The sequence below is a fragment of the Drosophila hydei genome, unplaced genomic scaffold (assembly GCF_003285905.1).
Source record: "Drosophila hydei strain 15085-1641.00,03,60 unplaced genomic scaffold, DhydRS2 tig00008119-arrow-pilon, whole genome shotgun sequence".
NCBI classification, from domain to species: domain Eukaryota; kingdom Metazoa; phylum Arthropoda; class Insecta; order Diptera; family Drosophilidae; genus Drosophila; species Drosophila hydei.
This window is the reverse complement of record NW_022045830.1, coordinates 4,373,083-4,390,112: the sequence shown is the minus strand read 5'-3', so window position 1 is coordinate 4,390,112 and position 17,030 is coordinate 4,373,083. Positions and strand designations below refer to the sequence as shown.

The following is a 17,030-nucleotide window of genomic DNA, read 5'->3' as shown; positions in this document are numbered from 1 at the left end:
GAAACTTTATATTAAGAAATTTTGTTCGTTTTTTAACTTAAAATTTTTGAATTTTATGAATTTACAAAAATTAAAAATGAATATATTTTAGTAAATTATTTATATATATACACCTACTTACCTGTTACCTTAAGTATGTGTTCTCCAACCTTCAGTTTTTTCACCTTCTAAACACACCTGAGTTTCTCGAGATTCCAAGTTTCGATTAAAGCCAATTAGATTAATGTATAAATTAATAGAAACTGTAAAATGTCGCGGCTGAGCGTTCGCTCAGTGCGTGCTGTCCACTTGGCCCACAATGTTGTTGGCCCTCAGCTCGTTGGCGCTTGGTCTGCCGCTGCTGCTGCTGCTGCTGCTGCCTGGCCAATCGATAACTTATCGATTATCGGAGTCAGACGACACTTCAGATGCCGACTATATACAGCAAATCATAAGGAGAATGCAGAGCGAAAGACCCATCGAGACGCTGCTCTTCAAGCACCTCAGCCGCTGCCTCATCGATCTCAATCCAATTGGAATTCCCGTGCTGCGCTTGGACGAGGCCAACGGGCTGCGGCTGGGCGAGCACTTCAACAGCGAGGCGCTCGCGCTGCTCTGCATGCAGCAGCGGACGGACGTCGTCCTGCTGCAGAGCTTGGCGCAGAACCTGGAGCGCATCCGAGAGATGCGCATTCTCATCTGGCTGAAGCAGCTCGAGACGGATCTGGAGGAGTCACTGTCGCTGATCGCCGAACAGGCAGACAAATACAATTTGATGAATTTGCTGGTGCTGCACTCGGCGCCTGCGGAGCCGGCGGTAACTGCCTATCGCCTGGAGCCGTTCCCGGAAGCGACCTTTGCGCCGCTCAACGACTCGGATGGAGTTAAGATCTTCAACCGGATCTGGGGTGACTTTCGGCAAAGGATCGCCATAACCCAGCCGAGTCTCAGTATTCCCGGCAGCTTCCTGGCCACGGACGCGAGTAGTGCCAGCACCTACCTGGGCGGCTATATGGATCGCCTGATCATGGAGTTCGCCCGCATCTATAATATTCAACTGAGATTCAAGGATCCGCCCAACGAGAGCTGCTGGCTGAGCGACGTGGACATCAAGGACTTGGTCAGGCACAAGCAGCTCGACCTGCCCATGTACGGCCGGATACTCACCTTCGATGCGGAGCACACGACCTACCTGGACATTGCCCAGGTGTTCATAGTCGTGCCGTGCGGTAAGGAGATGAAGTTGGACGATGTCTTTAGAGGTCTGCGCACCTACTTCCTGATCATGCTGGGCGTCTATCTGATCTTTTCGCTGCTCGACAAGCTCTTCGAGCTGGCGAGCCGGCGTAGCTGTAACTCGAACTGGAACTGGAACTGGAACTGGTTCGCGGTGCTGGTCAATCTGCGCGTGTTCGCCGTCGCCCTGGGCCTGCCCATCGGCATTATTCGTCGCTATCGCAGCCCCTCGATGTGGCAGCTCCTCATGATCATGTACGTCTTCAGCCTGGTCTTCAGCTGCTACTTCAGCGCCAGCCTGAGCGCCCTGCTGACCAAGCTGCCCTGCTACCAGCACATACAGAGCTTCGAGCAGCTCCAGCAGAGCGGCCTGCCCATTCTGTTCGACGAGCACGCCGCCAGCATGAGCGAGCTCCAGGTGAACCAAATCCAGATCGGCCAGATAACGAACAAAGTCCTCGCGCCGAACTCGAAGCGCAACAGCCTGATGTTCGCGCTGAACACGGACCACGCCTACCAGACCTTCACGCGACTCTGGCAGCTGGTGAACAACTATCAGAGCAGGTACAAGCGCAACGCGCTCTGCGATTCGCCCGGGCTGATCCTCTTCTACGACTACCCCATCGTGGGCCTCGTGCAGCACAACTCCATCTTCAGGCCGACGCTGAATGAGTTCATCTATCGCGCCCATGACGTCGGCCTGATCGGTCACTGGATCGCCGAAGCCATGCACAGTCTAACGGCCTCGGTTATCGATCAGCCACGCAGCAATCGAACCCACTCCCCCACCGACTTCTCCACTGCTCCGCTCAGCAATCGCGATCTGCTTTGGGTGTGGAAGCTGCTGCTCATCTTCGATGCTGCCGCTGCTCTGGTCTTCGCTCTCGAATTGGCCCACAGATATTGGCATAAGCTCAGATACCCTATAGCAAATCTAATCTAATCTAATCACATTGCTTCAATTCACATTTAATCTGAAGCACAAAAGGCTTGACTTTGCCTAAAGCCAAGGAAATTTAATCCCCATTGGCAGAGTTACGAATTCACATTTTATGGCTTCAAATACAATTTTTATACAATTTTTAAACACCTCAAAAGTCACTTCATTTTTATTTTATACTAATAACAATATTTTTTATTGAATAAAAATAAATTTTAAAAAATTATCAATTAAAAAAAATTTTAAATAAAAAGAAAACTCAATGAGGACAGAGAAAGAGCGAAGGATAAGCGGAAAGTTGTCTGCTTCCAGAATGAAAACTTAAGAGTAATAAAATAAGAATATTAAAGTCGGACAAACCTGACTGCAGAATACTCGTTCTTAGTTGCTGAGTCTCAGGTGTAACTCTCTTATTTCCCTGTTTACCAAATTATTAGCAAAATCTTAATCTTATAGAACTACCCTCGCCAGCAAGTATAGGCTACAAATTTCAAGTTTGTAGCTTTAACTGAGGCGAAATGCGTTTATTTTGACAGACGTACAGAAAGACAAACGTATGAACGTAAGCACGGACAACCGGACCGACCTATGGATGTACGGACGAATGGCCGGACAGGCGGACAGTTAAACAGTTGGACAGACGGACGGATGGGCAGCAACACGGACTCTGCTTAAAATTAATATACTCATTTCAGAGGGTATAAAAAACATTTTTAAAATTTAAATTATCTGAATAAAATCTGTATAAAATCTGAATAAAATCTGAATAAAATCTGAATAAAATCTGAATAAAATCTGAATAAAATCTGAATAAAATCTGAATAAAATCTGAATAAAATCTGAATAAAATCTGAATAAAATCTGAATAAAATCTGAATAAAATCTGAATAAAATCTGAATAAAATCTGAATTAAATCTGAATAAAATCTGAATAAAATCTGAATTAAATCTGAATAAAATCTGAATTAAATCTGAATAAAATCTGAATAAAATCTGAATTAAATCTGAATAAAATCTGAATATAGGCGGAATTTGCCGATTAGAAAATGATGAGAAAATTTGGTTATTTGCAGTAGAAATCTAGAAAACAAGAAACTTGGAAAGCTTTAGACAATTTTTGTGATTTTCGGCAACCTTCAAAATCATCTTATTTATTACTTCTTAAGCTAAATAAAAGGAAACAAGTCAAGAAGACTTTGATGGAAACCTTCTAAATCTGGTCATTCATACTTGGAAATATGAAATATGAAAATAGCGAGTTTTTAAGGTATTTAAGGTTATTCAGACACACAATTTTTGTGCCTTAAGAGATTGTTACGGACTTACGAACGAACAGGCGAAAAGCTATGTTGACTCTTGGGAAATAGGAATAAAAAAATTAAATTTTAAGATATTAAAAGACTGGACTAAAATGAGTAAAGAGAAAAATACACAAAACATTTTTTTAACAAAAAGAAAAAATTGAATTGAACAAGCCATGGTATTCCGACTGGGATATGTTTCTATATATGAAGTTATTCTAAATCATATAAATTATATTAAATTATATTATAAGTTATATTATAAGTTATTCTAAATTGACTGTTCTAACGTCGATTCTGAACAGGCTAAAGGTTAGATAATGTAAATTAAAAAACAATACTTTCCATACAAATTACAAGGTCAACCATAAAAGGTTTTTAAATATCTCTCAACATCATCTCAAGATCAGCCCTATCTTTAGGGCACAACTCGAGAAGTCTAAACGCTATCGCCTCGCAAATTATTCAATTTGGCTTTCAAAACTTTTCACTTTTGAATGTAAGTAAAAAATATTTTTTTTTTTTTAATTTTATTTTCCAAATTTCAACATTAAAAACTTCGTTGAACTTGTTAAAAATATTTACATTTATTTCATTTCGTTGTTTTTTTTTTAATCTTTTATCTTAAGTTGGTTTTTTAAACCAAATTGTTTTTTACAATTTTTATTTAGTTTAGTTTTTGTTTTGGAAACTCTCAATGGTGCAGGATTAGAGGACAGTTGGGGCGGCTCTAGGGATCGGCGTGGGGTTAGTGAGTGAAGGTGGCGCTGCGACTGGCAACTCGGCGTGAGTGGCGCCTCGGTTGCAGCGGAGTCCAAGTCAGTTTCAAGGTCAACCGAAGGAGATTCGTCCCCTACTGAAGCGCTCAGACAGCGGAGATCATGTGGGCGTCGTCCTCGTTGATGTGATCTTTGCATTTGCCGTTGATTTCGATTGTGTGATTCGATTCCGTATCGCTGGGCTCCTGTTCGCCCGGCTCCTCCTCGTCGCCGTCGTCCTGGCTGGAGGAGGAGGAGGCGGCGCCGTTGCCGTTCACCTCATGCTCGGGCGATTCACGCTCCTCGTTCTCCTCGTAGATGACATCACAGCTGCTGGCCAAGGTCTTGGATGGCGGCTTCTTGAGCGCATTGCCTCGCTGCTGCTGCTGCTGCTGCTGCTGCTGCTGCTCGGACATTTGATTCTGCATATCGCGCAGCCTGTCCGTCAGCACAAACAGATCCCGCTCCTGGCTATCACAGCGCTGGCGCAGCTCCGATATCTCGCGCAGGTCCTCGGCGCGCGGATCACGTCGCTCGTAGCGCATGCGCATCTCCTCGAAGCTGCAAAGGAAGCATTAGTCAAGAGTGGAACGCGTCTGCGGATCGACGGCGGCGGCGGCGTACAACAAGGACGACATGGCTAAGCGCTGGTTAAGCTATAAATCAGTCTCGACTGGGCACTTACAGATTGGTCAGGCAGCGGCACTTGCGATGCAGTTGCTCGATCTCGTTGGCGTTGCTAATGTCGCGTTTGTCCAGCGCCGCCTTCTCAGCGTCGTAGGCGGCCTTCAGATCCTTCAGATTGCGCTGGTGCCGAAGCTCTACATCGCTGTACGTTTATCAGTGTTAGATTGGAGTGAAGCAGAGAGAGAGAGAGAGAGAGAGAGAGTGTAACAGAGAGAGAGAGAGGGAGGGCGTTGGGTATATAGCGAAAAAGAGAAAGTAAAAGTTAAATATTCATTGACACAGACCAAAAATTGTTCATAGCAGAGCAGGCACAAGACTTTGATACGATATGATATATAGCTAGATATATATATGTATATATATTTGATACTTAAATGTTGTTCAAGAGATGACGATATTTGATATAGAGCACAGCAATTATATTGAACACTAAACATGCTAAGGCAATCAATGGCGACATCGTCAGATATAGCACATAGATGCTGGGCGCATATGGACACGCCCACTTCGCAAGCACGCCAATGCAGCTGTGTGTGTGTGTGTGTGTGTGTGTGTGAAAGAGAAACAAGAGACAAGTAAATGCATGAATTTGTTGGCAGGCAAATGAAATGAGAAATGTGGCAAGCAGAAACAGTTGGAATACTATTGGCAGGCACTGTATAGAGAGAAGCACGGACGGGGTGAGGCACTCTACTACAGTTAGCTGGGGCATTGAGCTGGAGCTGGAGCTGGAGCTACTCACTTGATTCGTTCCTCGGCAGCGGCCATTTTGGCGCGATGTCGCTCGACCAACTCCTGTATCGCCTCGTCGCGTTCGCTCTGCAGCTTGGCCCTTTGGCTCTCTGCAAGGTGGAAACAGATGATTGATGCAGCATCTTCTTGACGCGGCTTTCCACTGCTTACCCAGCTCCTTGCGATGCGCTTCGATCATATCCTGCGTGGAGAGCTGCAGCTCTTTGGCAAACTCCTCCTTGACTTGACCCAAACGTTCTCGGAATTTCTCCTCCATTTCCTCCTTTTCCGCTTCGAACTCCTTGCGCAGCTTCTCCTCCAGCTCCACGCGTCGATCCTCCTCGCGGCACATGGCATTCTGATACTCACGATCGGCTCTATCCAGGTGCATGCGCGTCTGCAGCAGCGCATTATCCGAGCGCTCGCGCAGCGACAGAAAGTCCTGTTTCTTCAGCTCCAGATTCTCGGTCAGCTCATCGATCTGCAAGGAGGTCGGCACATTAGGAACTCTGAGATTCAATTGGAATCAATTTGCTTCGGCACCTCGGCACGCAGCTCCTCCTCGTTGGCCGTGTAGCGATTGGTCAGCGCGCGCAGTTCCTCAATGTGCTCCGCCTGCAGCTTGTCCAAGGCATCGCGTCGCTCGTCCACGTAAACGGATTCCAGTTCATTTGTCAGTCTTGTCATCTCTGTGCTGTGTGGTTGAAGAACGTGAATGAATAGATCATTGTGAAAGAGCTCTAAATGTCGTGGAAAACGAGTGGAAATCTATGCTAACGGAAGCTTTTAAACTTTTTCAATTCAATCTGTGTTGAAGTAATTATAAAATATACCAGAGAGCGTAGTGGAATATAGGTGAAATACTAAAATAACAAATGGTATTGGAGCTTAAAGCTATTCATAGGGCATTCCACTGGAAAGAGTGAAAAACTGTCACAAATTTATGTTTTGGAAACATAAGTTTGAAGCGATATAAACACAAACTTTATTTCATTTTATATATATATAATATATATGACAAATTTTATTAATGAGTGTGGAAGTGGACTAGGGTTTGCTGGAGTAGCGACAATTTTCATGAGAAATTCCACTGAGAAGAGTGGAAATGGGAAGCATATCTATGATATTAAAGGATAATCTATTAGAGTAAAATATAACATTTTACAGTTATTTGAATATATATGTGTAAATCAAAGACGACTGCTCTGCTTGTTAGTGCTTGACTTGCAAATACCTGGAACCTTGTAAATCTTGCTGATATTCAATTGCTTCTACGCTTTGTATATATATACATAATAGAAAAGTTGATGAATACATCCATATATATATACACGCATGCACACACATACACACACACATATATACACATGCACGCACACCTAAGTATGTGCTCAGCTCATGGGCTTCGCTAAGAAAGCTAAATTATTAAATAATTTTTCTTCTAGATCAACTTTCCTTATGAAATTCTAATGACAATATCCTAATATAATAATATCCCAATGACAATAAAGTGTGGGCATATGCCTAAGCACAAGTCTCTAGTATCCTAAATATGCGTATAAAAAGAGTTTTACTGGGAAAGATGAGAAAAGGTTTATAAAAAGTTTTATATTCGATTATTAATTTGAATTCATAAAAGGAAATTTATGCTAATTCACTAAGAAGTGTGGAAGATAAGTGAAACTTTATGATATGCAGTAGCTCAGAATCGATAGAAATTTTAAATAAAATTAAATTAATATCAATTAGTTATGAGTCCTAAGTATATATATCTTTAAATCTTTTATATATATTTATTATTATATATTGTTAAACAATTTGTTTATTGTCTAGTATAAGACAGACTGCAAAAAAAAAATCTTTTTTCTATTAATAATAATGATAGATAAGCATTTGCCCCTAAGCCAACTAAAGGATATGCCTGCTTTATAGACACATTTTAGCCTTGGCTTTGGCTAAGCCACCTTGACACTGGAATACTCGTTAGTCCGAGCAGTCTGGTCAGCTGTTTAGCCATGCATTGAACTTACTAAAGTTTACTCTCCCAAAAGGCGGCAGCTTCGTTGCGCACCTCATCGATGCGATAGATCATTTGACGCTCCTTATCGTAAATGGCGCTGCAAGGTAAAGTCCATGGATTAGCGAATGCTTCAATGGTCCAAGAGTTCGACTTACTTATCACACTGATACTTAATCTTGTGCACAGCCTCGATCTGTGTCTCCAGATTGCTGTTGGCCACTTCGAGTTCGCCTTTCAGATTGTCGATACGCTCCATGAGCGTCTGTATGGAGCGCTCCTGCTCGCTGACGACACCGCTCAGCGACTTCACCTGTGCCTGGCAAATGCGCAAGCTGTCCGCCTCCTTGCGACGTGATTGCAGCTCCAGCTCCAGTTCCTCGGCCTTGGCCGATGCCTGTTTGCGTTCGTAATTGGATTTGTCCATTTTGTCCTTCCACTGACGCTGCATCTGCCGCATCTGCCACTCACAGTCCGACATCAGAGTGTCCTCGCGCTCTGTCAATTATGAAGAGTCATATGAAATATTATAGACTAGGAGATACCCTGCATAAGATAAAGGAAGGAGGGAGAGGGAAGCAACGAGATAGAAACAATGGGAAGCAAAGAGAGAAAGAGACTGCGGGGAGAGAGAAAGAGGAAGAGAGGGACAAAGAAAGTAAGGGAAAGAGAGGGAGAGAGAGAGAGATAAAAACAAAGAGAGAGAGAGAGAGAGAGAGTCAAAGAGACTTCAGATCATGAGAAGTGCATAGAGAGGCGACAGCTATTCATTCAAATAAACTTGAACTGCAGTCAGTGATAGGTAGAGAAGGAGCTAACAAGGAGAGGGACAAGGAGAGAAAGAACAATAGAGAAAAGGTCGTGATGAAATGTACTATAAACTCTCTGAGTATCCGCTAACTCTAGATCATGTGAAGCGCATAGAGAGGCGACAGCTATCCATTCAAATAAACTTAAACTGCAGTCAAGTAACATTTCACTTTCCCTTCCATCTAATCAGGCACATCTTGCCTGCCCTCCAAGCATACCCTTAGTGCACGCTTCCAAATGTTAGAGGATATCTAAAAGCAATATTTGCTTTGCAAGTGTGTATTACAATGTGGGTCGCACCTCTGTTGTGTGTTCTGAGCAGCTCGAACTCGGTTTGCCACTTGTCCTCGCAGATTTTGCGCTCCGCCTCGGAGTTCTCGAGTGCATTTCGCAGTATGCGTATTTGTTCCTCCAGCTCTTCACGTATTTTGTTCACCTCACTGGCCCACTGGCCCAGCTCGACCTGAGCAGCTGCCAGCTGTGTCTGCAGGCTGTTTGCCAGGCTCTGCGTCTGTTTGTACTTTTCGGTTAGTTCGTTGTACTGCGCCTCCAAAGTATCTAAAAGAAGCGAAGAGCTTAGTTTCGATATTGTCTAGGAATTCAAAGTGTGGCGCACTCACTGTATTTGCGTCGAAATTCGTCCTCATCGTCGCTGTATTTGTGCCGCAGATGAACCTTTTCGTCCTCGAGCAGCTTCAGCTTTTTGCGCACGTATTCATCGTCCTTTTGCGCCGCCGTAAGCTCTCCTTGGAGTCCTGCAGTTAAATGTGATTAAAGTTTGCTCACAGCGCTCTGCTAGCTCAACTCACTGTCCACATTCCATTGCTTCTGCGAGAGCTCATGCTCTAGATTCTGTATCTTCAACTGCATATCGCTCACTTTGCTCTCCAGACTCTGAACATTTTTGTGCGCATCCTCGAGCTGTGTGCTAAAACGCGCCTTCTGCGCCTTCAGCTCCTTTCTGTGAATGAATGCCGAAAGCCAGACAAATAATTGCAGATATATATATATATATATATATATATATATCTTTCTTTATATCTAAATATTTTTAGTCAACAAATCTCTAGAAAATCCGAGTGAAAACAAAAAATGAGTCAGCTACGTGAGCAGCGCACGCACTTGTGTCTTATGTTAGACTTTTAACTAAGCCACAGCAGAAATAAATAAATAAATAAATATAATATTTAAGACACACACGCACACACCTATATAGCACACACTCGCACATATAGACACATTTATTTTGTATATGTTAACGACTTGACGCACTTGAATCGAAAGACTGAAATGAGGTGCAGAAAACATTGTGGGAATGTCTTCCCCACAGGCTAGCCATAATTTGCTAGCGACGCAGACAACGCAGACAAGCGCATCTATTTGGTATATCTTTGAACTTATTCATACTCTTTCAACAGGCTACACTGAGACTGTGTGGTCATTGTAAAGGGCTTTGGACTGATGGGCTTCAGGTGAGTTGTTTATATAGATTGGTTAGAGATTGGCTGATCAACAGCTCAGCTGAGCAGTATAAATAACTGAAAGAGTTTTCTAGAAAGAGTTGCATCTGCAGCTCGGGAAATGCCTTTAAATCACCTTAGAATTTCTAAGATTCTTTGAGTTTGGCTTTGCCTTTTTACAAAGTTGAAAGCAAGCGGCTGTAAAAATATTTGAGAAAAACTTTCTATAGAGTTGAAGCATTCGATTATAGAGGAGCTATCTAATTGATATTTACAAAGATTATGAATTATAAAACCTGTGATAGGGAAAGCTTATTTGGAATATGTAGAAGCTAAGATATATGCATGTTATATATAAATTATATATTAAATTATTTATTAAAATTTTAATTATATATTAAATTTGGGAGCACGTTTAATACTAGATAACGATTGCATAAAGAATTATTATTAAAATTATAAAAGCATATAAAATTAATAAAAAATAAAAATAAAAACATAATTTGAGAATAAATATATAAATATAAATATAAATATAAATTAAAAAATATAATGTATATAAAATTATTATTAAAATGATAAAAATGTACGAAATTAATAAAAATAAAAATAAAAATAAATTCGTGAATAAATATATAAATATAAATATAAATTAATAAATATATATATATAATTGTTAATAAAATGATAAAAATGTACGAAATTAATAAAAATAAATTCGTGAATAAATATATAAATATAAATATAAATAATATTATATTTGAATTTATGTATTATTTGTATTTATATTTTTTAAATAGTAATATATTTATTTAATTTTATATTTTATATTTGTATATTTATTTATTTTTATATTTATATATTCGTATATTTTTAAATATATATACATTTATATCAGTTCATTGTTCCTTTTAGAGCATTGTATTGGCGTTCAGGTCGTTGTTAGCAATTTGCTGTTTTACTTTGTTTTTGCATTAAACGCAAAATAAAATACGTTTTAATTGAATGTAACTTATTTAAATTTGTTGTGTTGTCGCGCGGCGATATGCAAATGCGCAAAGCTATTTTTAAAAGATACAACGTATCTGTGTATCTATAGCTCTATAGTTGTGGCTGTATCTGTATCCGTGTCTGTATCCGTGTGGCTGTGCAATTTGGCAAGTGTTAAGATGCTGCTCGAGAGACAATGAGTGGCGAATTTATCAAATTGTGACACGCGATGCTGCGTACAAGATGCACAGATACATAGATACATAGATATATAGATACACAGATACAGCAGACAAAATGTATCTGGCAAGTTATTTCAATTATTTTGAGTTGAGTTTTTGGCCAAGAATGTTGCTGCTGCTGCTTCTGTTGTTAGTTTGTTTATGCCCAAGTTGTTCATGAAATTACTTTATCTAAACACAGCAGCTCATAAGTTAGATGCAGGCTAAAGAAATTACGCATAAGCCCCATTGCGCAGCGCTGGGCGCAAACATTCGAACATGGCCAACCGATTGATGGGCTAAGATTGTTTACTTGCCCACTTTCAGGGGCCAGCTGTTAAATCAAGAGCAGTCCACCTCCCGCCCAACCTCAAAACGTGCATTTTGCCAGCATTTGCAATTTAGAAATTTAGAAATTGTTCGCATTTCGCTGCGTCCGGTAGAGCCAAAAATTGACGAAAAATAAAAGCAGCTAAAATAAACCGGAAAAACTAGAGCAGGCAGCTCGTGTTCTATGCACACTTGACGCTCTGCATATGAAAAGAAAATTATTGAAAACTGGGCGTGGGAAATGCGAACATGTTGCCAACAAATGACGAGCGAAATTATTTTCAGCTGAAACCGCCAAACGGAAGGGCGCAAAAGAGATGCCATAAAATGCCTGCCTATTTTATAAAATATTTAATAATTCTACATAAATACTAATGTGAATAGTTAGTACGCAATATATAGATAATATATATATCGCTAGTTGGTCAAGACACTTGCCGACCGGCTGTCACAATCTGTCATATTTCTGAAGGCCAAACAATGGGCAAGTGACACATGTTGTTATATGATATAAATACAAATAAATAAAAATTTAAATATACATAAATTCAAATAGTTTTGCAAGAGCGTATACGTAATATGCAAAAAGAAATAATTGCTTTAAATTGAGATTAATTTTGTTAAACAAAAATATTTAAATAGGGCAAAAACAAAGCACAAATAAAAATACAATTTTTGTTAAGAATTCAAAGATATATAAATATATATATATTTATATATATATCTGTTATGGTTTTGTGGAATGGAAATGGAATCTTTCAAGTTAGTTCAAGGCTATTTTTATACACAAAAAGTAGCAGAAAACCAGTTGGCTTTGCCGGATTATGAAATATCCTATGAGGAATTGCAATAATAAAAAAAAAAGTTTTTACTATAAATATTACATAGAAATTAATTGTTGTTAAATTGAGTGAAGTTTAGTATGTCCTTGGCTATTGTTTTCCACTCAAATATTTTATATATGTACTATTAACACCCAACAAAATGTACCTGAAACACACAGTTTTATTATCGACACATATCGATTTATAGATTAAATTCATTATTTGTATTTGCTCTTATTGGCTTTAGTTACATGTAGACTAACAGACTAGATCAGCTCAATTTCGAAATATTATAAAAGGAACATAATTTTGTAATCGATATCTTTGGTTTAAAAGAGCAATTTATAGTTAGTTTTAATAAACTATATTTTAATAAACCATAACTTTTATATTCGCTCGAGCGAACGACTTGGTTAGATCTACACAGTGTTTGAGACTTATTAAAAAACAGTAATTGTATTATCGAAACTTATCGATTTAGATAACTAACAAACTTAATCGCATTTCCTGATATTCCTTCAAACATATAACCTCGACTAGAAATATTACAAAAGAAAAAATTTAACAATCGATAATGAACGATATATATCGATAGTTTGATTAAATCTATATCAGCGATCTTTAGCTATTCTTTTATACAAGTATATTTAGGTCACAGACAGATTCGGCTAGTTTAACTCAGTTATTAATGTTGATCTATACAACCAGTATACCCTCTCTGATTAAGTGCAGAGTATCAAGAGCCTAAAATATCACAAAATATTTTTTATGAAAATAACTAAAATTTTCTCTAAGAGTTAACTTCTAGGAATAATATAAACTTTTCATTTGATATATAACAAATATGAATAATTAAAATTTTCCTTCGATTTTCTTGTTTTCCAAGAAAACGTATAAATCACAATCTCGGAACGCACAAAAATGATTGGCAGAAAATATATAAAACATAACGATAATAAAAAATTGTGTACGCAAATCGCAAGCAAAGGAAAATACAGCGCAGAAAATGTTTTCTTTTTAGGTGACTGGAAAATTGCCACAAAGCACATATATATGAATGGGAAACAAGACAGAGGAAAAGCGATCAAGATGAATGCCAGCAGGAAAATTGCTACGCAAATGTCATGGAAGCAGTGGACGCTGCGGGGCGTCAACTAATTAATGCAGGCATCACATTTGATGCCACAGAGAAGAATGCAGTTGCAGCAGCTCAGAGGAAAGCGGCATAAATATTGCGCATACGCAGCGCTGCACAAACAATAAACAAAACGTTGAATCATTCAGAAGCAAAAAAGCTAAGACGTATTAGATCATCGCTTGGTTTCACTTTTGTTTTTGTTTGCGCTTTCCTATGATTTATGGCTGCGGCGTGTTAGACATGGCGTATACGTTACTAGAACGGGTTATACTTGGCGTATACGTTACTTGAGCTCCAGGGTTTCGCGATTGCTGTCCGTCTGATTGTTGAGCACGCTGCCATCCTCGACGATCTCAACGCTGGGCGGCATGTTGCGTCCTATGCAGCTGTCGTCCAAACTGCGCTGCTTGGGACTGTTGCTGCGACTGCGTGCCGCAGCGGCAGAAGCAGCAGCTGAGCCCTCGATATGTATCGGTATGAAATGCACATTGCCGAGGCTATTGCCGCCGGCGCCATTGGTAATATTGATATTCAGATGGCCATCTCCATTGTTGCCACTGTTGTTGTTGTTGTTGCCGCCACTGCTGCTGCTGCTGCTGCTGCTGGCATTTGCTTGCGCTGTGACGGTCGTTGACTCGACAACGACGTCGGGCAGGCTAATGCTCTCGATGCAGACCAAACGCTCGTCGAACTGCTGCTCATCGTCGAGTTCGTCGCACTGCAGCAACAGCTCCTCGCAGTCGCAGTCGGTGGATGTTGAGTTGCCGTCGCGCACGAAGGGCGTGTGCCGTGGCTGCAACGCTGCAGCGCTACGTGACGTTGGCGTCTGCACCGGCTGCTGCTGCTGCTGCTGCCGCTCTGCTGGCTGTGACTCGTTAGCAGCCACGCCCAGGCCCATGCCGATGCCCGAGTCGGCATAGCTGCTGCTTAGATTGGAATCGCTTTTGAGCGCGCTGCGTTCGCTGCTCGCCGATTGGCGCGAACCATTGGGCGTGCCACGCCCATGGTCATCGCATTCGAGATCGAGCGCCTCGTCGAGCTCATCGTCCTCGGGCTCCGGCTCGGCTTGTGGATCATCCTCCTCTTCGGCCTCCTCCTGCACATTCTCCAGCTTGACATTAGTCAAGCGCGTCCAGGGTCGGGGTATGCCGTTCGCCTGCTGCTGATAGATAGTTGTGGGTATATCAAATACCTCATCTTCGAGCGTCTCTTCGTGTGCCTCATTCAGCTCCTCGATGTTGAGGCCGTGGCATTGTGGCTGGCTCTCGAAGTCATAGAACACTTCCGCCGTCTGAGGACTTTGGCTTGGACTCTGCTCGAAGCTGCAGTCGACGACGGTTATTTTGGGCACTTCCTGTTGTGTTTGCTGTTTCTGTTGGTGCTGGTGACGCGGCGGCGCCACGGGCACGCTCTGTGGCTCGCTCACAATCGACTCACGAAACTCACGCGGCGTGCTGGCGCGTGAGCTATGCGCCGACTGTGTGCACTCGTTGGGCTTGGTGCTGGTCTGGCCCATGTTCTTAGAGATTATGTCACTTGTGTTGTTGTTGCTGTTGTTGCTGCTGCTGCTGCTGTTGCTGCTGCTGATACTGCTGCTGCTGTTGTTGCTGCGTTGCAGTACTGCAGCGTCTGGCTGATCTTCCGCGACAGTGCACAGCTCGACGTTTGCCGCTTGAATAAAATTGGCACTCGCTGCTCTATGCGCATCTCGTTGCTGCTCCTCTCTCGCCAGCTGGCGGCTCTCTTTTGCCAGCTGCTCCTGTCGCGTTCCTCCAGCTGAATTACTGTCGTTTCGCTCGCGCTCTCCTTCAAGTTCTCGCTCGCGCTCACGCTCACGCTCTTTGGCCGCGCTCTGCCGCAACTGTGTGCTATTATTAGACATAGTCATTTGATAACTATTTGTGGACGCGGTCGCGGGGTCGGAGTTCGTTTCAAGGTGTGCTGCCAGTGTCTGCCCAATGGCGATTACGTTGTCGTCGATAGATGTTTTGGATTTCGATTGATGTTGCTGCTGCTGTTGCTGCTGTTGCTGTTGATTTCGCTGCTGGCGCTGATGATTACGTCCACGCGCCATGAAAATATCTGTGAGAAAATCGCGACTCTTTTGCAACGCTTTGCGCTTCTTGTGCACCGAATCTGTGTCTGTGGCACTGTCAATGTCCCTGCTGCCACTCAAATGCAGCGCAAAGTTTCCCAGCGATAGACGCGATTGTCGTTTCAATTCGTTCGAATGCTTCGATTGGCTGCGATAAATAACCGTATCGCTCGCATCAATTACCGTGCCATCGGTAATTGGCCCGTTATTGTTGCGTTTCGTTTGGCCAATGCTAATGCCAATTGGCCGACCGTCGACGTTGTTTGCTTTTGCGTTCGCGCTGGCTGACTCGTTTGGACTGGTCGCGCTGCCATGCCCAGCAGCACCATCACCACCATTTCGATCATCATGTTCATCATCAACAACAACAGACGTCGTCCTCGCCGCTGTCGCCCCATTGCCTGCGCCCATGTTATTTATATTCAAATTGTCGGAGCGCCAAGAGATCGCTGAATGGCCATTAGCTGCTGCTGTAGCTGTCGCCGCAGCTGTTTTAGCTAAATTTACACATGGCCGCTCTTCGTCGTTGTCGTCGCTGCTTAAGTCCTCCAGCTCTTCGATCACAGCGCGTCTTGCTGCCTGCGTAGGCAAACGCACTTCGCTCTTCGGCTCGCACTCTCTTCGTCGCTCAGCGTCACTCTCTCTGGCGCTGAATAGGCAACGGCTCTCACTGCCATTACTGTTCTCTTGCTCAGCGCTCCTGGCTGTTGGCGGTGTTGTTGTTGTTGTTATTTTCGTTTGTATTGCTTCCTCTTCGTCGCTTACATCGTAGTTTTTGTTTTTGTGCGCTTTTCTTTGACGCGTGCGTCGCAGCAAATTAAACATTTTTGTCAATTTGTTTCGTTCACAAACACATGTACTCGCTCACACACTTAGCCAAAATATATGTGCACTTTGAATTCGCTTTTAAATTTTATTTAAATGCATGTCCATCGTTGTTTGTTGCTGTTCTTCTGTCGGCAACTTTTCAGGTTTGCCAATTTTTGCTGTTCGCTGTTTCGTTTATAAACAAATCGTTTTTATCGCTTATTTCAGTGTCCCCACCTGTTGATTTAAATAATAAGTATGTATTTACATTTGCATGGGTGACTAAAAACTAGCTAATTAGCATCAGACATTTGTTACAGTACTTACACACACACACGCAGACGTTCGATGCGTCCGCTGCTTTCAACCGGCTGACGGCTGAACTGGAACTGGAACTGCGATGACAAACGCTGGACAAATATGAGCAAACGGCGCTCGTGAACTACACTTGACAAAAAGACATATGACATAATTAATTTTAATTGCGATTGTATTGCCCGACACACACACACATGCACATGCATATAAACGCACATGTTTGTTTGTAGCTTTGGATTGGATTTAACACTGTATTAGTTAGCTTATGAATATTAATTGAAGCGTCAAGAGCGAGCTAAAGGCTAATTGTTCGATTTTATCATAATGTGTCATCGGAAACGACAATCGCATGAGGCATGCCCATGCCCCATTGCAAAACCACATTCC

The 17,030-nt window shown here is 42.0% G+C and overlaps 2 protein-coding genes across 2 annotated transcripts; one reads left to right on the top strand and one right to left on the bottom strand.

The window, feature by feature from the left end:
• The first annotated feature begins 204 nt into the window (after positions 1 to 204).
• Positions 205 to 2,158, top strand: LOC111597812. The gene has a single exon (XM_023312701.2). The coding sequence runs from the start codon at positions 299 to 301 to the stop codon at positions 2,156 to 2,158; it is 1,860 nt and encodes a 619-aa protein (XP_023168469.2). The 5' UTR covers positions 205 to 298.
• A 1,932-nt stretch (positions 2,159 to 4,090) lies between these two features.
• LOC111597807 lies at positions 4,091 to 16,772 on the bottom strand. Its single transcript, XM_023312692.2, is given in 14 exon segments — positions 4,091 to 4,775; positions 4,900 to 5,043; positions 5,644 to 5,743; positions 5,805 to 6,114; positions 6,177 to 6,327; positions 7,664 to 7,750; positions 7,809 to 8,148; positions 8,761 to 9,018; positions 9,081 to 9,215; positions 9,270 to 9,421; positions 13,711 to 14,958; positions 14,960 to 15,035; positions 15,038 to 16,562; positions 16,653 to 16,772. Coding segments are annotated over 13 exon segments (4,761 nt in total). The 5' UTR covers positions 16,344 to 16,562; positions 16,653 to 16,772; the 3' UTR covers positions 4,091 to 4,321.
• Positions 16,773 to 17,030: the final 258 nt, after the last annotated feature.

Excerpts from the sequence above, each read along its gene's own strand:
- LOC111597812 (XM_023312701.2), top strand. The coding sequence starts at position 299 with ATGTTGTTGGCCCTCAGCTCGTTGGCGCTTGGTCTGCCGCTGCTGCTG.